At 36.3% G+C, this 20573-nt stretch overlaps 3 protein-coding genes across 3 annotated transcripts; 1 reads left to right on the top strand and 2 right to left on the bottom strand.

Moving 5' to 3' along the window:
• Nucleotides 1-773: 773 nt before the first annotated feature.
• LOC147388414 (putative polygalacturonase) lies at nt 774-6085 on the bottom strand. The gene is made up of 5 exons (XM_086418075.1): nt 5417-6085; nt 3544-3664; nt 2574-2822; nt 1834-1987; nt 774-1491 (listed from the first exon to the last, which is right to left on the bottom strand). Exons 1-5 carry the CDS (start codon nt 5837-5839, stop codon nt 966-968), a joined length of 1473 nt encoding a protein of 490 aa, XP_086274201.1. The 5' UTR covers nt 5840-6085; the 3' UTR covers nt 774-965.
• Nucleotides 6086-9493: 3408 nt separating this feature from the next.
• LOC147388415 (actin-like) lies at nt 9494-12264 on the top strand. The gene is made up of 4 exons (XM_086418076.1): nt 9494-9631; nt 10059-10452; nt 11200-11813; nt 12119-12264. Exons 1-4 carry the CDS (start codon nt 9572-9574, stop codon nt 12182-12184), a joined length of 1134 nt encoding a protein of 377 aa, XP_086274202.1. The 5' UTR covers nt 9494-9571; the 3' UTR covers nt 12185-12264.
• A 600-nt stretch (nt 12265-12864) lies between these two features.
• LOC147388416 (uncharacterized) lies at nt 12865-17867 on the bottom strand. Its single transcript, XM_086419138.1, has 5 exons — nt 17534-17867; nt 14766-15684; nt 14061-14156; nt 13734-13870; nt 12865-13258 (listed from the first exon to the last, which is right to left on the bottom strand). The coding sequence occupies exons 1-5, from the start codon at nt 17770-17772 to the stop codon at nt 13084-13086; spliced, it is 1566 nt and encodes a 521-aa protein (XP_086275264.1). The 5' UTR covers nt 17773-17867; the 3' UTR covers nt 12865-13083.
• Nucleotides 17868-20573: the final 2706 nt, after the last annotated feature.

The raw sequence follows: 20573 nt of genomic DNA on the forward strand, positions 1-20573 counted from the left end.
CTAGAGTCCATAGGGGTTCGTACCTAAGCTTTGAGTCTCAATAATATATCTCAATGAAATCAAATTGATCCAAAAAAAAAAAAAAAAAAACCACATTGAGATCATATATTTTTATATCGTCCTTGACTAAACTGATTTCAATATCATGTTGATTGCACACAAAGTGTTCCTTTGATAAAAAAAAACACAATCTGACTGCTTTAATTTACAAGCACCAAAGCACACTAGTCTTCAACTTGGATATAAATTTAACTCACTCCAAAACCTCAATGATTTGAATTGATTGTGTATTGCAAATCATGCTTAAAACAGAATATAATTAATTATTTACTCTAGTTAACAGTTTCATTTAAGTGTGAATTGAGACCATGATTCTCTTTTAAGGTAAATATATTAATTAGTTTTATAAGCTCTATTGTCTGAATTTTTAGTTGTTTTGGAGGTGATGAAGCTGGCAGAGCCACGGCTGATAGGCAAATTAAAGGGAACTTGAAGGTAAGCCTATTGAGTTAGATCGCTTTGGATAGAAATATATATTTTGAACTTGGTGCTTCCACGCTCCCGCTCCCGCTCCCACTCCAGTGAGTGCTCTGGTATGGAATGAAAATTCTCTAGTAATGACGATCTTGGTATCTTGAACAGTTTTTTTTCAAAAAAATTCACTAAAAAGAAAGTATACGTACATTTATCTTCACATGTATTAGTCGTCTTATACTTCGACATTCATCCATCACCTTTTAATATGATCCATAGTTTTCAGTAAACAGGATGGATGAATATATAAAACAAATGAACATATGGAATGTATCTACAAATACTCAGAAAGAAAGAGGGAAGAAACTAAACAAACAAACAAACAAACAAAACCTCGACCAAAATGCCCCATGCCTCGTGCAGCCAAAATTGTCTAATACTTAACACGATAAAGCCCTCAGTAGTATGAGTCAACACAAGTAGGCCTTTTTTCAAAAAGTATAATCTATGTTTGTAATGTTCTGGCGCTCGGAGCGTGTAATGAGCCGCTCTTGCTCATCATACCGGTCAAGATTCTCACATGGGGTAGGGAAGATGGACCCAATCACACTACCCTGAAGAAAGGCGCACTGGAAGATATGCTTCCTTTTGTAAGTTCTCCCAACTGACATATCTCGAAAGGTGATGTTTCTCACGGGTATCTCTTCACTGCCATTAATTCGGACTGGCACACGGACTCCCTGACCATAGACTCTGTTGAAGCTTATGTTCTCAAGAATTGGAAGGGCCTTGGGATTAAATTTCTCATCAGGGTGTTCGCCGTAGTCTGTCTTGATGATAATCCCCACCCGGAGGTTGTCAAAAGTCAGATTACGGTAAGTTATGTTTCTAACATATCCCCCTCTACCAGGGCTCGTCTTGATCCGCACACCCCGTCTTGAGCTCCACACAAGGAGGTTCTCCACTAAGACATTTGAGACTCCACCAGACATCTCACTGCCTATCGATACTCCAGCACTGGCATAGTTCAAACCAAGGCAGGTTTTAGTTATCTACATGGAGGCTTGGCAATTTACTACTGATTAGGTAATAACACAAAAGCATATTGTTTTTAGCACTACACGATCAGAGTGACAGTGCAGTGGCATCTCTGTCACCGCTAAGTGGTTGGAACATGTCATGGTCTCAACCAACTTACGGTAATAGTGCCCAAAGTTCAGCAATTTTAGTACACAATACTGCTTCCAAAAGTTATTCAGGTAAAATACCAACAAGAAACTTTTCTCACTTTTCTATGCATGGATACATGTGTGTGGAAAACATAAGAGCTTGTTAAGTATGATGAGGAAGAATTCTCACCTCACCATAGAGCGAATGACAACATTTCGGATAATAATGTTTGTAGAAGGCCGTCCATAAGCAATTCCATATTGATCCCAACCACTCTTTATTGCAATCCCATCATCCCCAACACTTATGTAACAGTCCTCTATCAACACGTTCTCACATGAATCTACATAGGGCACACAAAGAACTTAATTTAAGGTCTTAATAATAAAATTGATTATAACTGATGGCAAGACTTGATGACCTTGAACTTCTTGAAAGATAGCAATCATATGAATATAGGCATTTGTATAGAAGTAATTGGCAAATCATTTTGACTCAAAGCCAAATAACATCCAACTCCGCATTCTAATCTTTCCAGGTCTCTCCGGAGAAAACTTTCAAAAATATATATATCTTCAAAAAAAAAAACTGTATTTCATCATATGAGAGAAAAATATGATGAACTTGAGGTTCAACATCCTCCTAGACCCTACATTTGTACATTACACCACCTACCCATCAATCCATTCTTTTTATAGTTCAAATATTAACTCTGGATAGCAAGGAAAACCTTATGTTGGTCTAATTTTTGGGTAATGACCCCTTGATAAGAGTTGTTTGAGCAATAACATAGCTTGGATTGATTATTGAGTATACCATGCATGCATAATGATTTTAGTGCTCATCAAGGATAATGAGCCTCAGTTCATGTATATAAAACAACAAAGGACAAAAAAGCCAGAAGAAGCAGTAGATGAGAGAACGCTTACCGGGATTTATTCCGTCTGTATTTGGGGCTTGGAACACGGGAGCCAATATGGTAACATTTGTAATAGTTACATTCTTGCAGTCAAACAGATGGAGTGTCCAGAAAGGAGAATCACGTAGCGTTATGTTAGAGATCTGGATGTTGCTTGACCACATGATCTGGACAAGTGGACCCCTGGTGTGGTTGAGAAGCTTCTGGCGGAACTTAATCCACCATGATTTACCTTTTCCATTTATGGTCCCATTGTGCCCTGTCCATCAGAACAGAAATCAAAAGTATGAGACATACCCATCAATTAATCACAAGAACTAAACCTTTATGCTAAAGACGGAGACACCATCAATCCATACTAAACAGATGGCTTACCTACCATCTTAACTCTACAATACTTGACGCAACCTACAATTTGTTTTCTATTTGTGTTGACTCGGATCCATATAATCCCAGTCAACCTGGTCTCAACGTCAGACAATCTGAAAATGAGCCCAAATTCTAAAACCATCGTTTACATTGGACAAACGATTGCAAAGTCAATAATTCAACTCAATCAAGCATTGAGCTCATATTGGACGGTTCCGCCTGTCAGAAGTCAGAAATTCAATCTCAATCGAGAAGAACTTCATAGAACTGAAAGAGCTGCAGAGGTTAATAGAAAGAAAGGAAAACCTTATTAAGCTCAGATCAGCTGAACCATGTTCAGATCAAGCCAACTCTACCCAAGGACAATTACATCTCAGTGTTATAGAAGTTTCAGGTGTCCTACACTCAGCTTGGAAACACAAATGTTTTAATGCTGGCGTGGTTCTCATTTACCTGACCCTGAATCTACAATGTCACCCCTTGGTACTTAAGTCAATTAACACTTTTTGATAATTAAAGGACAATTTGTAATTTACTTCAGACAGTTAGTAGTCAAGGCATCACTCACAATGGAAAGAAATTGTCTGCCATAGAGGAGAAATGCATCTAACCTGTTATAATGACATCTGTGAGATTTTGACCATGTATCAGACTCCCATACCGAGGTCCAGGGTGATCCCTCCCAGATCCATAAGACGGTAATGGAGGCATAAGTGGCCATAACTTTTCATCCTATTACAAGGCAAGTTGATTCCATAACTTTAGTAACAACTAAGATGTGCATAGAGTTTCAGGACTTATATTCAATATCTTTGCTTGAAACAAAAAAAAAAAACATCTGATGACCAATTGACATAGAAGACCAACAACAATTTTGATGTAGATGAGATTTTTGTGCAGGCCCAAAATATTCAACGTACTCTAAATCTATCATCTATCAACAAGCACTAAATCCACAAAAGAACATGGAAGACAAAAGGCTATTGCACTTGTCCACTTACGGATTAAAAAAAGTAGAAAAGATTATATGAAATAACTCAATCTATTTATAATAAAATCTTAACTCTATTTATAAATAAACAAAGCTTAAAAAACCCCCCCTCAATTACACTCTTAAACACTAACCAAATCTCGATGTACTTGTTCTCATCACTATTGTACTTGCCTTTTTATAGACCTAAACTGACTTGTAAGACAACTTTTTAATCGAAGGTGCCACCTAGCTTACTTGGTAAAGTCTATGGGCGATGATACCATAGACCAGGGTTCAATTTCCGCATCACGAGTTATTGATCTCATTAAAAATAGGCTTATCCGGTGGCAACACGAAAAATTCTTAAACTAATGAAAGAAAAAAAAAAAAAAAACTACTTTTTAATCCTAATTCAATTAAGAACAAATTAGAAACTCCAAGCTTCTAAATAACTTAGGTACATAGTTTCAATGAAGATATGGTTAAATGGCAAAAAAAGATTCATGTTGTCAACCCTAATAATTGGGTATGATGACGCGCTTCTAAAAAACTCCTAGTTTCTCAATAACTCCCAGATTTTTTTAATTCTACATTCAAGCCAGTTTATCCACCACACTAGAGTCCACTTAGATCCCTTGGCGGTACCATAATACTTTCTTTTAAACTAACTATCCATCCCATGTCCCTAAATGAACCAACTAAACTAATTCTCATCAAATTACAGCATGCAAGTAAGACACTAATCAGCAATCCAATTGAACTAAAATAAAACTCAAATAAACTAACAAATTTTCCATTTAAAGAAATTGGAAAATCAAACTGTTATTACTTATGTGGAATTCTACATTCGTTTTCTTCTTAATAGGACTATTTCTTAATATCTCATTAGCAGAATCTTACAAGAAAAACAGCATCAATTGAATGGAACTTAACAGAGAGTGCCCACTATAAATTCATAATTAGTCATGTCATGATCGACGAATTTATGGGTAAGTTGGACTTGAACCCACAACCTCAAAGTTGCTTTGTAATTGGTCAAATGAACTGAGCTATGGGTCTAAGCCCTATGATCGATGAATTTGATGGACTACACAGTACTTTCTCTTCGGTTGAACAACCTTAGTGTGGGCACCCTAATAAGGGGTCTACTTCTTTATAGTGTAGTTCAGCCAGGGCTGAAGTCGAACAACTTGACACGCATAGGAGGGCCTTGCTAGGGTTTCTTTTTCGAGGATTTTCTCTTTAGGCGGATTTTATTTGTAAGGGGGACTTGTAGTTCAGGAAATGGGATGTCTGTGGGGTGCTTTTTCTTTGAGAACTTCTATTGCCACACCAACTTTTGCTGCTGCCACCCAAGATGAGTGCTAATTCCTTGGTCATTTAGATATGAATTGGGTAGGTTTTCTTAACCATTGTTTTCTTCCTTCCTATAATTTCATATAATATATTAAAAAAAAAAAAAACTTTAAGAAATTAAAGCCGAGCTAATAAGAACAAAATTAACAACTCACGTCCATTCCAATTATAACAGCATCTTCTGCAAGAAACAGAGTAACGTGGCTAGTTAGATTGAATGGGCCAGTGAGCCAATACCCAGCCTGCACGTTAAGCTGTCCACCACCTCTCTTCCCCAATTTCGAAATCAATCCAATTGCCCTCTCAAATGCCTCCGTATTCACTGTAATTCCATCGCCTACACCCCCAAAATCCGTCAAATTATACACAAATGGTCGAAGCTTGGGGATAGACCTCTCTGGATGCCTTCTTAAGTTTATAAACTCGTCAATGATGTTCTTCTGCAATATGAACACCGAAAGGAATCCAACGATCCAAAGAACATTAACAATTAACTTTCGAGATGATAAAAAAGAATTAATCGACCACTTGAAGGATCTGTTGTGGTGAACCCGCCTGAATGCGAAGGTATCCACCATGATTAGATGCAGAAACTAAAAAATCGCCAGAATTCCAATAGAAAAATTCAACCTTTTTTTATTTACAGAACTCTGTAACTCTTACTACAATAGAAGATCTTAATGGGGCGAACTGGATATGGAGCGATGACGGAGATATCTGGCGAAGCAATTAGGGTTTTTAGAAACTAGGGTTTATAAGGTCGAGAGTTCTGTCGCAGTCAGGAAATCCCTGATTCGGAGGACTCGTGAAAATGGTCTGGAAGCTTTAACCGAATAAGATTTCCTGCTTGGGCCTTGAAGAAGGAGACTCTTACATAAATGCCCTTATTATATTGTGGAATTACTCAAACAAACCGTAAGGTAGTTTGGGCCTAAAACTCACCCATGGGCCTTTGTGCTTAAACCCACGTCCAGCGAGTTGACACGAAGCCAACCAGTCAATGGTGACTCAATTGAGTCATCTTCGACTGGGACGAGTCTAATGGAAAATTTATACATATTTTTTGCACATATCCTTGAATACCGAGCCTAGTTGGTTGAGTGTAAGAGGTAGGGCTGCAATTAGGGTAGGCTGGCCCAAGCTCGACCCGGCCTCAACCTGATTTATGGGTGAGCTTGGGTCGAGTTAGATAGAACATGAGTTGAACTCAGATTGAGGTTTGTGCAACCCAGCTCAACCCGAATTAGAGTCTATATAATAATAAATAAACAATTTTATATTAATTATATATTTTTATTAATTTTTTAAAGTATTTTAATTATTTCTTATATAACACTCTACAGTCCTCACGCCTTACCAACTTAGCTAAGTTGGCACTTTCAACCAATGCGTCAAAAAGGACCTAGGTTGGAGGTCACAATATATATGCCCCAAATATAAGCTTTATACATCCTAGGGCTGCAACTTGGGTGGGTTGGAGGTAAACCCAGGCTCAACCCACGTAGTAGAACCCTCAATCCGATTGTAGGGCCTAAGTTCAACAACCCAAGCTCAACGCCCGAGCTTAATATTATAAAATAGGGTTGAATTCGGGTTATTCAAAGTTTAGATAATTTTGGGTGATTTGATCATGTTGGGCAGGTTGGGCTTGTTGAATAACCATAATTTCGTTTTGATTAGTAAATAAATTTAATATTTTAAAAAAGATATACAAAGTAAAAAAACAAAACTACTATTACTAGTAAATAAAATCGTATACGACCTCCAGATCCATCATTGAGAGGATATTTAGACAAACCAAATTAAACTGAAGTTCACATTAATATTAACTAATTGTCCACAAGTCATGGAATAAAAAACTAAATAAAAAGTCTATAATTAATATAAAAATATTTATATATTAGTATATAGCATTGGTTTTGGGTTGAGTCGGGTTGCTTGTACCCTCAACCCGAGCTCAACCCAAATTGAAATTGGGTTGAGATATTCTAGTTCAAGTTCAACTCATTTTCTATCGACCCAGGCTCACCCATCTATTGGGTTGAGCTCGGGCTAACCTTCCCAAGTTGCAGCCTTAATATATTGTAGGGTATCCCCCACACTTTTGGAATGGGACTAGTCCCTACGGTCGCACTCCTTAACCCCATGGAAGTTTCCCAAAGGACAACATGATAAGTTAGGATGAAGCCATCATATTTCGAACACATAACCAAAGAGAGCAAACCCCTGTCACTAGTTTTACCACTAAGGCAACCCGAGAGTGCAAGCTTAGTATTGCTGTTTGAGGTACTTAATATGGATGATAAGGAAATCAACCTAAATTTTTTGAAATAGGCCTTTGATGATGATAAGAGAAAATCGACATATAGCTTTCTTGCTCGTTGTTGCTACTCACTTGTAGGACAAAAATTGGAGCATTCTAATAGCCACGAGTCCTCCACTTGAATAAACTTTAAACATGATTCAGTAGCCACACAATACCTCAACATCAAAAGAAGATTGGATGACCATAATGTATATATATGTGGGGGCTAAAAATCTTCCAACAGCTTGATATAAATGGTGCGAGATTCGAAGCACTTTGGGTCTTCTTTTCTGGTCAGGTCATCCACTTTCATGGGAGGCATGCAAATTACGTTGGGATATTTACGAAAAAGTGGTCAACTTTAGTCGAATTTACGATTCTGGCTCACTGTTCGTTTTAATTATCAAAATGTGAATGATAACGAATTCCACTAGTCACTCCAAACCTTCGAAATAGTCCACTTTAAAACCGCCAAATTCATTACCGTTCTGAATTTTTTTTAACGAAAACGTGATCAGTCACGTTTTGGTAATTAAAATGAACAGTTAGCCGAAATTGTAAATAATTCATTTTCAGCTCACGAAATGGTAATTCACCCAATTACATTTCCAGGCCCAAGTCAAATTTCAATTGTTTTTTGTAGAATATTGCATAATGTCAAAGATAATCACTTAGCGTTGATCTTCTTTTTGTAGGCATTCTGCCATGTGATGTAAAATGCAATTGTTCCAGTATTGTGGGACGACAACTAGTACTTTCTTGAGCCGAAATTTCCATAGAACCCTCTTTGCAACATGACACGTGACTTTTTCTATTTATTTCACATCCCTACTTTTTCATCAATATTTAGGATACCTCCTTGGACACGCCACGTGTAATCCAAAGATGACGGTTCTACCAAAATTTTGAAGCGGGCTGCTCGCTTCAAAGTTTTTTCCTGATCTATATTGTAGTGGACTACTAGCTAGACTTCTACGTACACATGGAAAACCAATTATTGAAATCAATCTCTCAAAATAACAAATAAATTAATTCCAAAAATCGAACCACAAAAATGTGTTAACAATGCAAATGTAAGAAATGATCAAGAAAGAGAAACAATACATAACTGTAATACAAGATAAATGTGGTTCACCCACGGTGGTACTACATCTACGGACAAGTTGAAGAGTAGAAATCAACTAATCAAGAATCAGTTACAAGAAGGAGGACAATAACTTACCTCCCGCACTAGAGTGAAATCCGCCAAACTCTCTAAACCCAATTCTAATAAGAATCCAAGCAACTAATCTTGATCCCACTCCCGTTGTCTATAATCCGTAACAATAATGTGGTGATTTATTCACTAATCCTGATCTTCTAGGTTTTTACAAGAGAAGAACATACATAAAGACTCAATGTTTTCTCACACTTTCTATAAAAGAGAAATACCCCTTTTATGGACCATATCTCTTATCTGTAATCCTCTTTTTGTTTCTTTTAAGCTAATAAAAAAACATTCCCAAAATGCCATTGGAAAAAGTGCTGTGGTTTTCTGACGCCCTTCTGACAGATGCCCCCTGACGTGGCATGTGTTAGAACAATAGATTTTTCTTCGGGATACACAACAATCTATGGTTCTAGCATAGCACATGCATGCCATGTCGGGGGTGTATGTCAGAGGGAGTCGTCATAAAATCATTATTCTTGGAAAAATCCATGACCCTTAAGAAACAAGAGATGTTGGTATTTTTTTTAATTTTATTACGAAACCCACACTAAACATAAAACATTCCCTTTGGCCTTGAGATATGCTGTAGCATACTCTCAAAGCAACCGAAAGGAAGTAATTCTAAGATTCATGCAAAAGCTAAAGCTAATGTTATTCTCTCCTTTTGAGCCTCCTTTTCTGGTAAACTTCTTTATATAGTTGATGACTTGTGCTGTTTAACCTCCATGTTGTTTGCCCTCTCTCTTCACTTCCCCTTCCCTCCTCCCACCCTGAACACATTTTTAATATAATAATATGGATTTCGACAATGAAAATAGAGCGATTGTCTGCGACAATGGGTCTGGTTCGGTGAAGGTCCGTGTCATTCACAACAAGTCAACTTTTTTGCTTATTTATTATTAGAATATTATTGAATTTTTTGGTTAAAACCTGTTATCGTTATATATACATTAAGGGTCTGATTGCATATGCCACATTTAATCGATGTTTCATCATTTTAGTAGAATGCACAGCTGTTTTATTTCATCTCTTTAATCTAATGCAACATGATTTCAAAAATGCTTCCAAACAGCCCTCAAGTTTATAGAAAAGTTTTAGTTTGTATGGGGTTAACCATAGAGTTGTTCTTTTTTCTTTTTTTCCCGAAATTGGAGAAGGCTATGGGTTACCATGCAATGGATCTAGCAAATCATCAGTGCTTGAACTGTGTTGATTTAAGTATGGGTCTACTAAATCTTGACATATTATATAGCATATGACACACATATTTGCATAAGTGTAGGCTGGTTTTGCTGGAGATGATGCTCCATGTGTAGTGTTTCCTAGTGTAATTGGTCGACCACGAAACAAGAATGCCATGGTGGGCATTGGACAGAAGGAAATGTTCTTTGGAGATGAAGCGCAGGCAAGGCGTGGGGTCCTTCAGTTAAGTTATCCCGTTGATCATGGAATAGTGAGAGATTGGGAAACCATGGAGAAGCTTTGGGAGCACACATTCGATAAGGAGCTTAGGGTGATGACTGAAGAACATCCTGTCCTACTAACAGAGGCACCACAGAATCCCAAAGCAAATCGAGAGAAGATGGTAGAGATTATGTTCGAAGCTTTCGACATTCCTGCTACCTATATAGCAATTCAAGCTGTGCTCTCTCTATATGCCAGCGGTCGCACCACAGGTAAATAATAGTTTGGGTGGTTGTACATATATGGGGAATGTGAGCAATCTCAAAAACCATGTTTTTTTTCTCCAAAAAATTCACTAAAAACATTTCTATTTTGCCTTTTTAGTTCTTAAAAGAAAGGGGTTTATTGTCATTGTGCAATGACAGTTCTGAAAAGAATCAGGATCGGGTAAGGTGTCCTGTCCCTGTAGAATAGGAACGGTGTCTATGCAGTGTGTTTGGTTGGAGGTTAAAATACATCGGGCAGCTAACCAAGCCATTTTTTTACATTGCACGCAGCCCGATGCATTTAACCTCCAATTAAAATATGCCATGTAGACTCTGTTTGTTGCTATAGGAATGGGGCACCATTCTGGATTGCGACTTGCTTTTTGCCACTAAAAAATATATGATGGAGGTTGCTAACGTCTCATGCTTGCATTTGAGGTTACGGGGAAAGTGACATCAAATTAGAAAACTACAATTTCAAATTTCTAGATGTCTAAGAAGGGAAGAAATTCCAGACTATAATTTCTTACTTAGAATAGTGATTTGTTCTCATTTCATTGATGGGTGTAGGCACTACTGAACGACATAAATCTTGCATTTTTCTATGTTACTTTATCTTACTTTTTTAGTGCTTTTGTGGTTTGATGTGGGATTTGTTGTTCACCTACACAAATGAGAATTCTCAATTCTCTACGATGAACTTCCTTCAAATCCTCACATACATTAACCCAGTTGTAACCCATACATGTACAGGAATTGTGATGGACTCTGGAGATGGGGTCACACATGTTGTCCCCATCTATGAGGGCTACGCCCTTCCACATGCCATCCAACGACTTGACTTAGCAGGCAAGGATCTAACCGAAACCCTCACCAAGATCCTAACTGAAGAAGGCCATGTATTCACTACATCGGCCGAGAGGGAAGTCGTTAGGGATATGAAAGAGAGACTCACTTACGTGGCAGATGACTTTGAGAAGGAATTGTCAGCATCGAGGGAAAGCTCAGAGGTAGAGAGACAGTACGAATTGCCCGATGGCCAAGTCATAACAATTGGAGCTGGACGGTTCAAGTGTCCTGAAGTCCTGTTTGATCCAAGCAGACTAGGCATGGAGTCTGGTGGGATCCATCAAATGTTATTTAAATCGATCAGAAGCTGTGATATGGACATCAGGAGGGATATGTATGCAAACGTGGTGCTTAGTGGGGGTACAACATTGATACCTGGCTTTCCCGACCGATTAGCAAAGGAGCTCAGCTCATTAGCACCCCCAGCAATCAGAGTGAGAGTTGTTGCCCCTCCTGAGAGGAAGTATAGTGTGTGGATTGGGGGCTCCATCTTGGCATCACTAAGTACCTTTGAACAGGTACTCTTACATGTTCTCTTAGCCAAGCTTTAGAATCTCGTCTCGAGACAATGTTTCGATCAGGAGAAAAATCAAGATTCTCTTGATCGAAACATCTGGAACATTCCAAGACATCTGAAAAACTCCCGAAGCGTTCAACATTTCGGGGTCAATATTTCATTTTTGTCTTGACAGAAACATTTTAAGATAGCATGAAACTTTAAACCATGCTCTTAGCTACTACACATCTACTACTGCTACTTCTAGTACTTCTTGTCTTGGTAATACAGCTTTTAGATTAATTGTTAATGGTTGTGGTGTTGCAGATGTGGATTACCAAAGAGGAGTATATGGAGTCTGGTTCTGCTATTGTACACATGAAGTGCTTCTAACTACATTTTTTTGCTTACTTGTTTGTAAATCAAGTATTCCTTCATTTCTTCTTAAAACTTAATAAATGGGTGAAAGCTATCGACATCTTAGCTGTTTGTTCGACCTCATATTCAGGTGTTACATTGGGAAACAAATGAAGTCTTACATGATTTATGATCACTTTCTGTTTTGACTCTTGAATCTTCAAACTGTCTAGAACCATGAGCACCAATGGTTCTTCTTTATTTCATTTCTTAGCACAGATTGTAACCTATGATCTTAGCAATTTTTTTTTTGCTTATCGTGGGTATCCCCACTCTTCGGGTGAGACTAATCCCATGGTCAAATGCACTGCCCCCTCGGAAAGTCCTACGTGCAATTGGTTGAGTCAAGGGTCAACCAGATCCTGGAGGGTGGCCCCAAGGAATTCATAGCTTCATGGTGTTCGAACACTTGACCTACCCTTCGTGAGGACCTTATCAGGCCAACCCCTTGGGGCTACCTATGATTTTAGCATGAACTTGCTTTGTTTCCTATTGTTGAAAATATAAAACAAAAATAAAATTGAGCAAAGCAGAAAATAACAATTCGTGGTACTTGAACTGTGTCAAAAGTACCAAATGCAAGTACATTACTTATGGTTTAAAATTGGATTGGGCGGTAAATGTCTTGGTTGGGAGAAAAATACTCATGGTTTAAATTTGCCAGATTAATGTCATGACTTGAATAACTCATTATTCAAGTCATTGAATAATGCGCGTAAATTCAATTAAAATAGTCGTGTAATTTACACAGACAACTTTACAAGATTTTAAGAATCCTTATAAAGATTGTTTAAGACTCCAAACAATGATTTTAAGATCCTGACATTCCATGAATCTGATGGCAACATTGAACAACTCCATTATATAGGTCCACCCTACTCTGTCTTGTCTTCTCCTTGATCATCCTTGTTCAATAACTCATTATTGCTCTGTGCCGGTCTGGTTTCTGGTACACTCCAAACATTCTTTGAAGGCACCTGGGAAGGCTTTATGAGTGTCAGAGTATCCTCCTTGTCAAACTCTTCACTTGCATCCTCTGAGTAGGCATACCTATCAAATGCAAATAATATGGAATTATGATCCAGCTGAAAACATGAATGTGGGACATAAACACCTTTTAAGATCTTCTAAACAAAGAATTGTTTCCAAAATGGGCCTACAACCCATAGTTGGTCCCAATAGTTCTCAATAGGAAAATGCTGAAGTACCATTAAAATTGACATTGATTCTCACGTTGCTAATGTGGATGTATGTATGGAACCATAGATACTTTTCATCGGGATACGAGTGAAAAGCATCTATGGCTATGTGTGCACCTCCACATCAGCAATGTGAGAATCGATGTCAATTTTAATGTTACTCCAGCATGACTCTTCTCAAAAACTTCCTACATTTGTGAACAAAAATCGGCATTCTATATTTATGCATAAACAGAATAAAATACTGAGAAGTACAAAAATAGTTGAAGAAAAGGGAGGAAGAAACAAAGGCGCTTGTTTCTGGATCTGGGAGAAAGGGCTTTTACCGTGTAGAGTTCTGAGAAGGAGCCCAGAGAGAGCAGATGACACATAGAAGTGAGAACGATAGTACTTGCCAGAAGGCTGGGATGATCCAAGCACTCTGCCACCGTTCATTGTACACATCATTTGACTTGAAGTAAAGCTGCACCAGGGAATGCGTACAAAAATATGCAATCTACTTCAGTTATGAGCTACTGGAATAAAAAACAAAATGGAGAGAGAGTTTGTAGAAAAAATAGTTCTAGTTTTTTGTTTCTTTCAAAAGATAGAAACAAGCCCATTTGCTTTACTAAATCACACAAGTTGCCATATGATGACCAAATGCACATTACCTCATAACAGATCCAACCCACAGAAACAATAACGGCAACCGCCAATGCATTTGTGAATTTCCTATAAATCTCTAATTTGGCCATCATCCGTCTTGCCTGTTTGCATAACGTAGAATGTGTAAGAAAAAGTAACAAGTATTCATAAAAAAAATTCAGCCTAACAGTTTCATATTCCTCAAGTAAGACATAAAGGCAATTATAATGCAGCGGACCATGACATTCCAAGTCTCTTAAACGATGATGAGAGTCCAATCAGATGATCCGGACTAAATTGACTGTTCTCCAGAATGCTGAATGATCTGTAAAGAAGCCCATTTAAAGGATAATTTCACATGATCATCTAATCTGATTTTCCAGTTCTAGGCAGTACAATTGGTAGCCTACCAAGTAGGTTGAATAGTCTACATGACCACCACAACCCTGACGTCCACAACATGGACACCAAATGAGAAAAGAAACAAAAAGTTTTGTAGTCGACAGCATGAGCAAATACCTAAATCTCTCTTTACTACAAAGTACTAACATGTGGAAAATATCTCTTCTACGACAAAAACAACAAACAAATTTTAAATTTTTTTTTTATAGGTAAAAGATTTTTTAAATCAAGAGGAAAAGAAAAGGTTGGCAAGATGGCCACCAAAGAGATGCACTAGGAAATGATGTTATCAAGGATAAATAATATCAATATTAAAGAACTTTGAGCACCTGAAGCTTATTGAGCGTAGTGGAGAGGGATGTAAATATCCAAAGAATGAAGAAAGCATCCAAGATGGCCACAGGGAGAACCAAAAATAGTCTAGCCTTCCCAGAAAGATCATTAATGGTGCCGGCATTCTCTACCAGTTCAAGCACTTCAGATGCCAAGAAAAATGTTCCTCCTAGCATGATCACCTTCGATGTAAAACCACCTAGAGTAGGCCTCACAACACCATAGCCCATAGAAACCATTAGAATGATTACCCGTGCAATCGTCCGTTTAATAGTACCAAACGTGACGGCCCATACGGTAATCCCAATTGGTCTAATTCCAGTCTTATTGAACTCAGCATATTCAAAGTACCATAACGCCATTTCAAACATACCTAATGCAATCACTAGGGTAATGCAGTTTTGCAATTGAAGAACCTCTTTCCAAAATCTTGCATACTGAGAGAACCAGAAAATTCCAAGTATCACAAAAGCCAGGGACATGAACCAATAGAAGTTCATGAGTGGGGCCATCCTTCCAGGAAGATAACCAGTAGGGTTTTTCCATATAGTCTTCCCCTCTATAACTAAACCCTTGAGATTTGGATCACAATGAATGAAATACACGTTATACATCCCTGTTTCCATAATCTGAATAGATTTCGGTTGCAACGTCGCAACAAGATCATCTCCTTTGAATGAAACACTAAACACTTGAGGCCAGTTAGGATGTTTGGTAGATGGACGGAGGATGACTACTCCTTGTATACAGTTGCCTAATTTTGCAAGATCTGGTGTGCAACAAACAGCTCTTTGGCCCCCATAGGCTGAACCACCAATCATTTCTCGATCTTCTACCTCAAAAATGATGGCTTGAATCAGCCCAGAGCCGGACTGAGTGCTTTCGTTTGACCTTCGGAATGTTATCTTATCAAAACTGGTTTCAGATAAATGAATAAAAGGTCAGATAATGGGTCTCAACACAGCAGCCATTGCAAGAACTAGGATGAGCTTGTAACACCCTTTTGTCCATACTGGGGCTTATAGAACAAGAAATTAAATGTACGATTCAACAAAGATCCACTTTCATTGACTAAATAATTTGCATCACTACAGATATTAAGGGCTTCATTTTAATTAATAGAGAAATAAAACCTAGATACAAACATATAGTTATCTAAACCTAGTGAGCCCTACAGTTGCTTGAAATTATATATGTTTAATGGTAGCAGCTTGTAATTACTCACTACATCAATTACCAAAAATATAATATCAGAAAATGTACATTAACGATGTATCGTTTACAACAAAAAACCCACAAATTGTTTATCCTTCTCTTTTAAAAAAAATCACTTATTATAGTTATCTCACATATGCACACACAAATCTCGCAAGTGATACTAGACCTTAAGATAACATAAGTATATAACAATGAAGGGATAAAATATCACTCCCATCTAGACCAGTCATATGACACCAATCATTGCAAATCTTGATGCAAATATGATCTAGTGCAGATCAAGGAGCATACTACTGTGTATCCCGAGATTTTCACAAGACCCATCTACTGTGTTACGTCGCATGATTTGATCTTTTCAGTTTAAGAAAAGAATCCCAATAAGGATGAGGATTAATTGAGCAGTTACAATCTAGTACGGGTTAGGATATTTTTAGGGTTGGATGTTTATCTATTTATTTAATGAGGGTGATATTATTGTAAAAGGGGCTGGAAATGAAGGCCTGGGGGCCATCATAATGCATCTAAATAACAAAATATAATGTTGGGATTTTATTTTATAAAATCTATTTTTTGATTAAATAAAATTTTCAAGAGGTGCAAATGGTTGGTTATTCATGGAGAGCCATGTCCTTTGGGTTTTTATGAATGGATATGCCTTTTGGTTATTCATGAATAGATATACACCTTGACTTTTCATGAAATGACACAGATTTTGTTCAAGTGTCTCTATGGAGAGACATTTAAGAGTCCCTTCAATCTCTATAAATAGGGTTGGCAATTATGTCAAATCACTTAAGTTTTTGAGAATTTAACTTTGTGTTTTCTAGATTCTAGAATCTAGAATTTAACTAGAGTTTTCCAACAAATTATGGAGTATTTAAGTTTTCTCAAATTATCAAGATTGTCGTTTGCAAATTCTCACAATGGCTTTGTTGTATCCCGGAGGCTATTTTGTCGGTAACCTATCAACAACTTGTCTACGAGTAGGGACAAATAAAGTCTTAAAGAAAGAGATCTTTTCACGCCTCAAAATCCCAAAATTCTGGTTTTCTCTATTTTCCAAGACTCTATTTTCCTATAATAGGTTTTATCTGGTTTATGATGGAATGGTTCTTATGGAACTTGGGGATATAGTTGTTCGATTTGATGAACCCCATAAAAAATCTCATGTTTGTGTAGTTTTTGTGTTTATATGATTGATTGGTGACGAAATCCGGTAAATTGCATCCACAATAACCAAACTGCAGCAATTTTTTATCCCAAAAATCAAATTTAACTAAAAAGAAAGAAGATTACAAATAAGTATTTGTAAATAAATTGATTACTTTTGTTTCTCAAACTCATATCCAGTTATTCTCTCTTTCTCACACACAATGTATCAGAAATCTTCTCAAATTACAACTCAATACCAACTACAAACTAGCAGAGAAACAAAACAACGAGCTTTAATTCACCATTGAAGCTCAAATTTTCCAATAATTATAAAAAATAAAGCAAATTTTCAACATAAACTAAGCGATAAAACAGAAGTGTAGATCGAATTTACCGTATGTAAGCATCTCCATTTCCAAAGTTCGTGCTTCCGTTCCGATTCGGAATAGAAGAGTAAAGTCCCTCGCTACCGCCATGAACAATAAAAGCATTTCCTTTGCTTATGAACTTCTCTCCAGCGTACTCGTGAACCGAAGCTTTAGTCAAGATTAAACACATAAATATAATATATAGAGCTGAAAAGAAGTTGATCGAGGCCATTGTCGCAGATTTGAAGCTCTGAAATAGAAACATTACAAGAAGAAACCCTCCCACAGACACAGTGAGAGAGGTCTGATCTCTGGATCTGCTCGCCTCGCTCAAGTTTCTACTTTCGAGTTTGGACTGACGTGACGTGTGTTGAAATGTTGATCCAGGACGAGATTAATTTAAGAGAATTTTAGAAATACCCCACTATAAAATTGGTGATATTAGGTTTACACCCTTGCAAAATGCAATATTAGAATGAACTCGTCGTTTACTGAAAGTCAACGTTGCGTTTCTTGACGATTTAACGGTGAAATTTTGATTTATTTTCTAAAATACTTTTTAATTATTTAAATAAATTATAGAAAAAAAGAATCATATGACTCAACAGATGGCATACTCAAGTGACTCTCTGACATAGATAAGCTTGAAAAATATAAATTTGTATGTCTTGAGATACACAACTCCTTAGGGGTACACTTATTTTAAATGAAAAAGTGCAATCGTGTATCTTGAGACACAAATTTACGATTCTCGAACTTGTCACGTCAGAAAATCGATTGAATATGCCACCTGACGAGTCATATTATCATGACTCTTATAGGAAATATTAGAATTTCATTATTAAATCATGAAGAAAAAAATGATGTTGATTTACGGTTAAAGGTAAATCTAATCTTGTATTTTATAAGGGGGTAAATCTAATATAATTAATTTTATAATAAGAAGTGTTCTTAAAATACCCTTAAGTTAATTATAGTTAAGTTGTATTGGATTGTGCTTGTAAAGTTGGGGAAATCAGTCCTTTGCCATGAATTTAAAGCAATCTTAAAGGGTGTTCGACTAGCAAAAGCTTTGAAACTGCAACCGCTCATAATGGAAGTTGACTCACTACTAGCTATTCAAATCCTTAATAAGAAATTTCATTACCCTTGGAGAGTCAAGCCCTTAACTAACCAAATTTGGACCCTATGCTCTACGTATGGTAACATTCACTTCAAATTTACTTTTAGAGAAACAAATAGGCTTGCGGACAAACTTGCTTCATTATTAACTACTAAAGACACTAGAATCATTTTCGCTTCTGATTTTTTGTCTGAGATGAATTCCATTGTAAAGGAGGATGCCTCTGGGACCCCTTACGTGAGAGTGTAACTTTTTTTCCCTTATCTATATATTCTAGTCAGGGGGTCTGCTTAAACCCCCGATTACTCTAAAAAAAAAAAAAAAAAAGTTGGAATATACCATATACACATAAAAAAAATAAAATGATTACTTCTTAAATAAAGATTATACAAGTACGTGTGTTAATTTTATCCAAAGATTGCACTCAATGTCAAACTCTTGATCGAGAAGAGCATACTCTTGTCACTATGTCTTTATTGCCAAGACACTCTTCTCAGGTAAATGTTTTAATAGACTCCATCCATAATCATAAAGTTCAACGAACTCTCAGAAAAAATCGTAGAATTGAGGGGTAATCGATTTATTTTGTGTTTAAGCAGGTAAAATATTAGATCGACGCTTTAATTGGTAATTTGAAGATTAATGTAAAATATATAGAATTTTTCGCTCAACCACACTTAATTTATTCCATGTTACTCACGTCATGTCACACAATATAAATTGTAAAGTTAAAAAAGAAAAATTATTTTTAACTCTCACACGCCACACAATATATAAATCTTTCATTGTGCCTCTCTCCCATGAAATTGTTTATTTCTCAATGCCCCTCAACTATCTTTCTTACTAATCTCTCACCCTCACAAAATCAATTCTTTTTAATCCCTTCACATTTTCTAAATGTCATTTTACACCCATGAAAATAAAAATATTTATGCCTTAATTCTCTTACCTTATAAAATGTGCAAACTCAAACGTCGAGATTGGTGATTCAAATAGTTAAAATAAATCATTCAAATGGTCATTACTTGAACTTCTAACACTAATGATCAATACCTTATAATTTATTAATAGAAAAATTATTTTAATTTTAATTATTATGATACTTCATTAATCTAAATTTAATTTGTACTGGATGTTAAAATGTATTTTCATTAAAAAAAATATACATCACAATTATTTTTAATGGATTTTCATGTTCTGAAAGAGTTGAATAAGCACCTTATTGTCAATACAATTATAATTATTTTCTTGGTGTGTATAATCAACAAATTATTTATTCACTTATTTTTCATTTAATCCTTTATTTATAACATGCATGGTAAAAAATGCCTTCTCAACAATGATAATGGAAGCTAGTAAAATTGATATTCCATCACTTGACACACATCTCGAGACATGATCAAGCCACATGGTATTATTAAGATTTGATTCTATCTCATCGAGAAAGAATCCTAATAGAAAAATATTCTTTCTATATGGATAATTTGTATAATTAGATAAATACTATATTTCAAGAAGGGTAAATTGGGCAATTACAATCTATAAAAGATTATAATTCCTTTCAGGGGATTAGAGTTTCTTTTATATAAAAAACAAGGTAAAACCATTTTAAAAAAAGGGAAGAAGGAAGAAGGAAGAAGAGAAAGGAGAAAATTATGTAACATTAAAATAACATTGTAACATGTCTCCTTGAGGGTGAACGTAAGCACCTTCGGCAAATCACATAAAATCTTGTGTTATTCGTCTTCTTTCCCATTTCTTTAATTATTTTAATGTGATTTATTTATTTGTTGGATCTTGATCAAAATCAAGATCTTGAGATAGAGAGCGAAAAATCACTTTTACTATAATATAATAAGTAAGTAAACTAATTAATACACAATGTATATTTTTTTATCTCAAGCATCTTTTTAGCAAGTCAATTAATTTCATTCACTCATAAA

This window comes from Akebia trifoliata, chromosome 12 (assembly GCF_017979445.1).
Source record: "Akebia trifoliata isolate Shusen 1 chromosome 12, ASM1797944v1, whole genome shotgun sequence".
Lineage (NCBI taxonomy): Eukaryota > Viridiplantae > Streptophyta > Magnoliopsida > Ranunculales > Lardizabalaceae > Akebia > Akebia trifoliata.

Bases quoted from the DNA above. Each gene is read 5' to 3' on its own strand.
- LOC147388414 (XM_086418075.1), bottom strand. From the start codon at position 5,839: ATGGTGGATACCTTCGCATTCAGGCGGGTTCACCACAACAGATCCTTC. The intron at 2,823-3,543 runs GTTAGATGCATT...TCTGATGGACAG, and splicing joins CACAGATGTCATTATAACAG to GGCACAATGGGACCATAAAT. The intron at 1,492-1,833 runs GTGAGAATTCTT...GAACTATGCCAG, and splicing joins GTCATTCGCTCTATGGTGAG to TGCTGGAGTATCGATAGGCA.
- LOC147388415 (XM_086418076.1), top strand. From the start codon at position 9,572: ATGGATTTCGACAATGAAAATAGAGCGATTGTCTGCGACAATGGGTCT. The intron at 10,453-11,199 runs GTAAATAATAGT...ATACATGTACAG, and splicing joins TGCCAGCGGTCGCACCACAG to GAATTGTGATGGACTCTGGA. The intron at 11,814-12,118 runs GTACTCTTACAT...GTGGTGTTGCAG, and splicing joins CACTAAGTACCTTTGAACAG to ATGTGGATTACCAAAGAGGA.
- LOC147388416 (XM_086419138.1), bottom strand. From the start codon at position 17,772: ATGTTTCTATTTCAGAGCTTCAAATCTGCGACAATGGCCTCGATCAAC. The intron at 15,685-17,533 runs GTAAATTCGATC...ATCTGAAACCAG, and splicing joins AATGGAGATGCTTACATACG to TTTTGATAAGATAACATTCC. The intron at 13,259-13,733 runs GTAAAAGCCCTT...TGCATTTGATAG, and splicing joins CCTTCTCAGAACTCTACACG to GTATGCCTACTCAGAGGATG.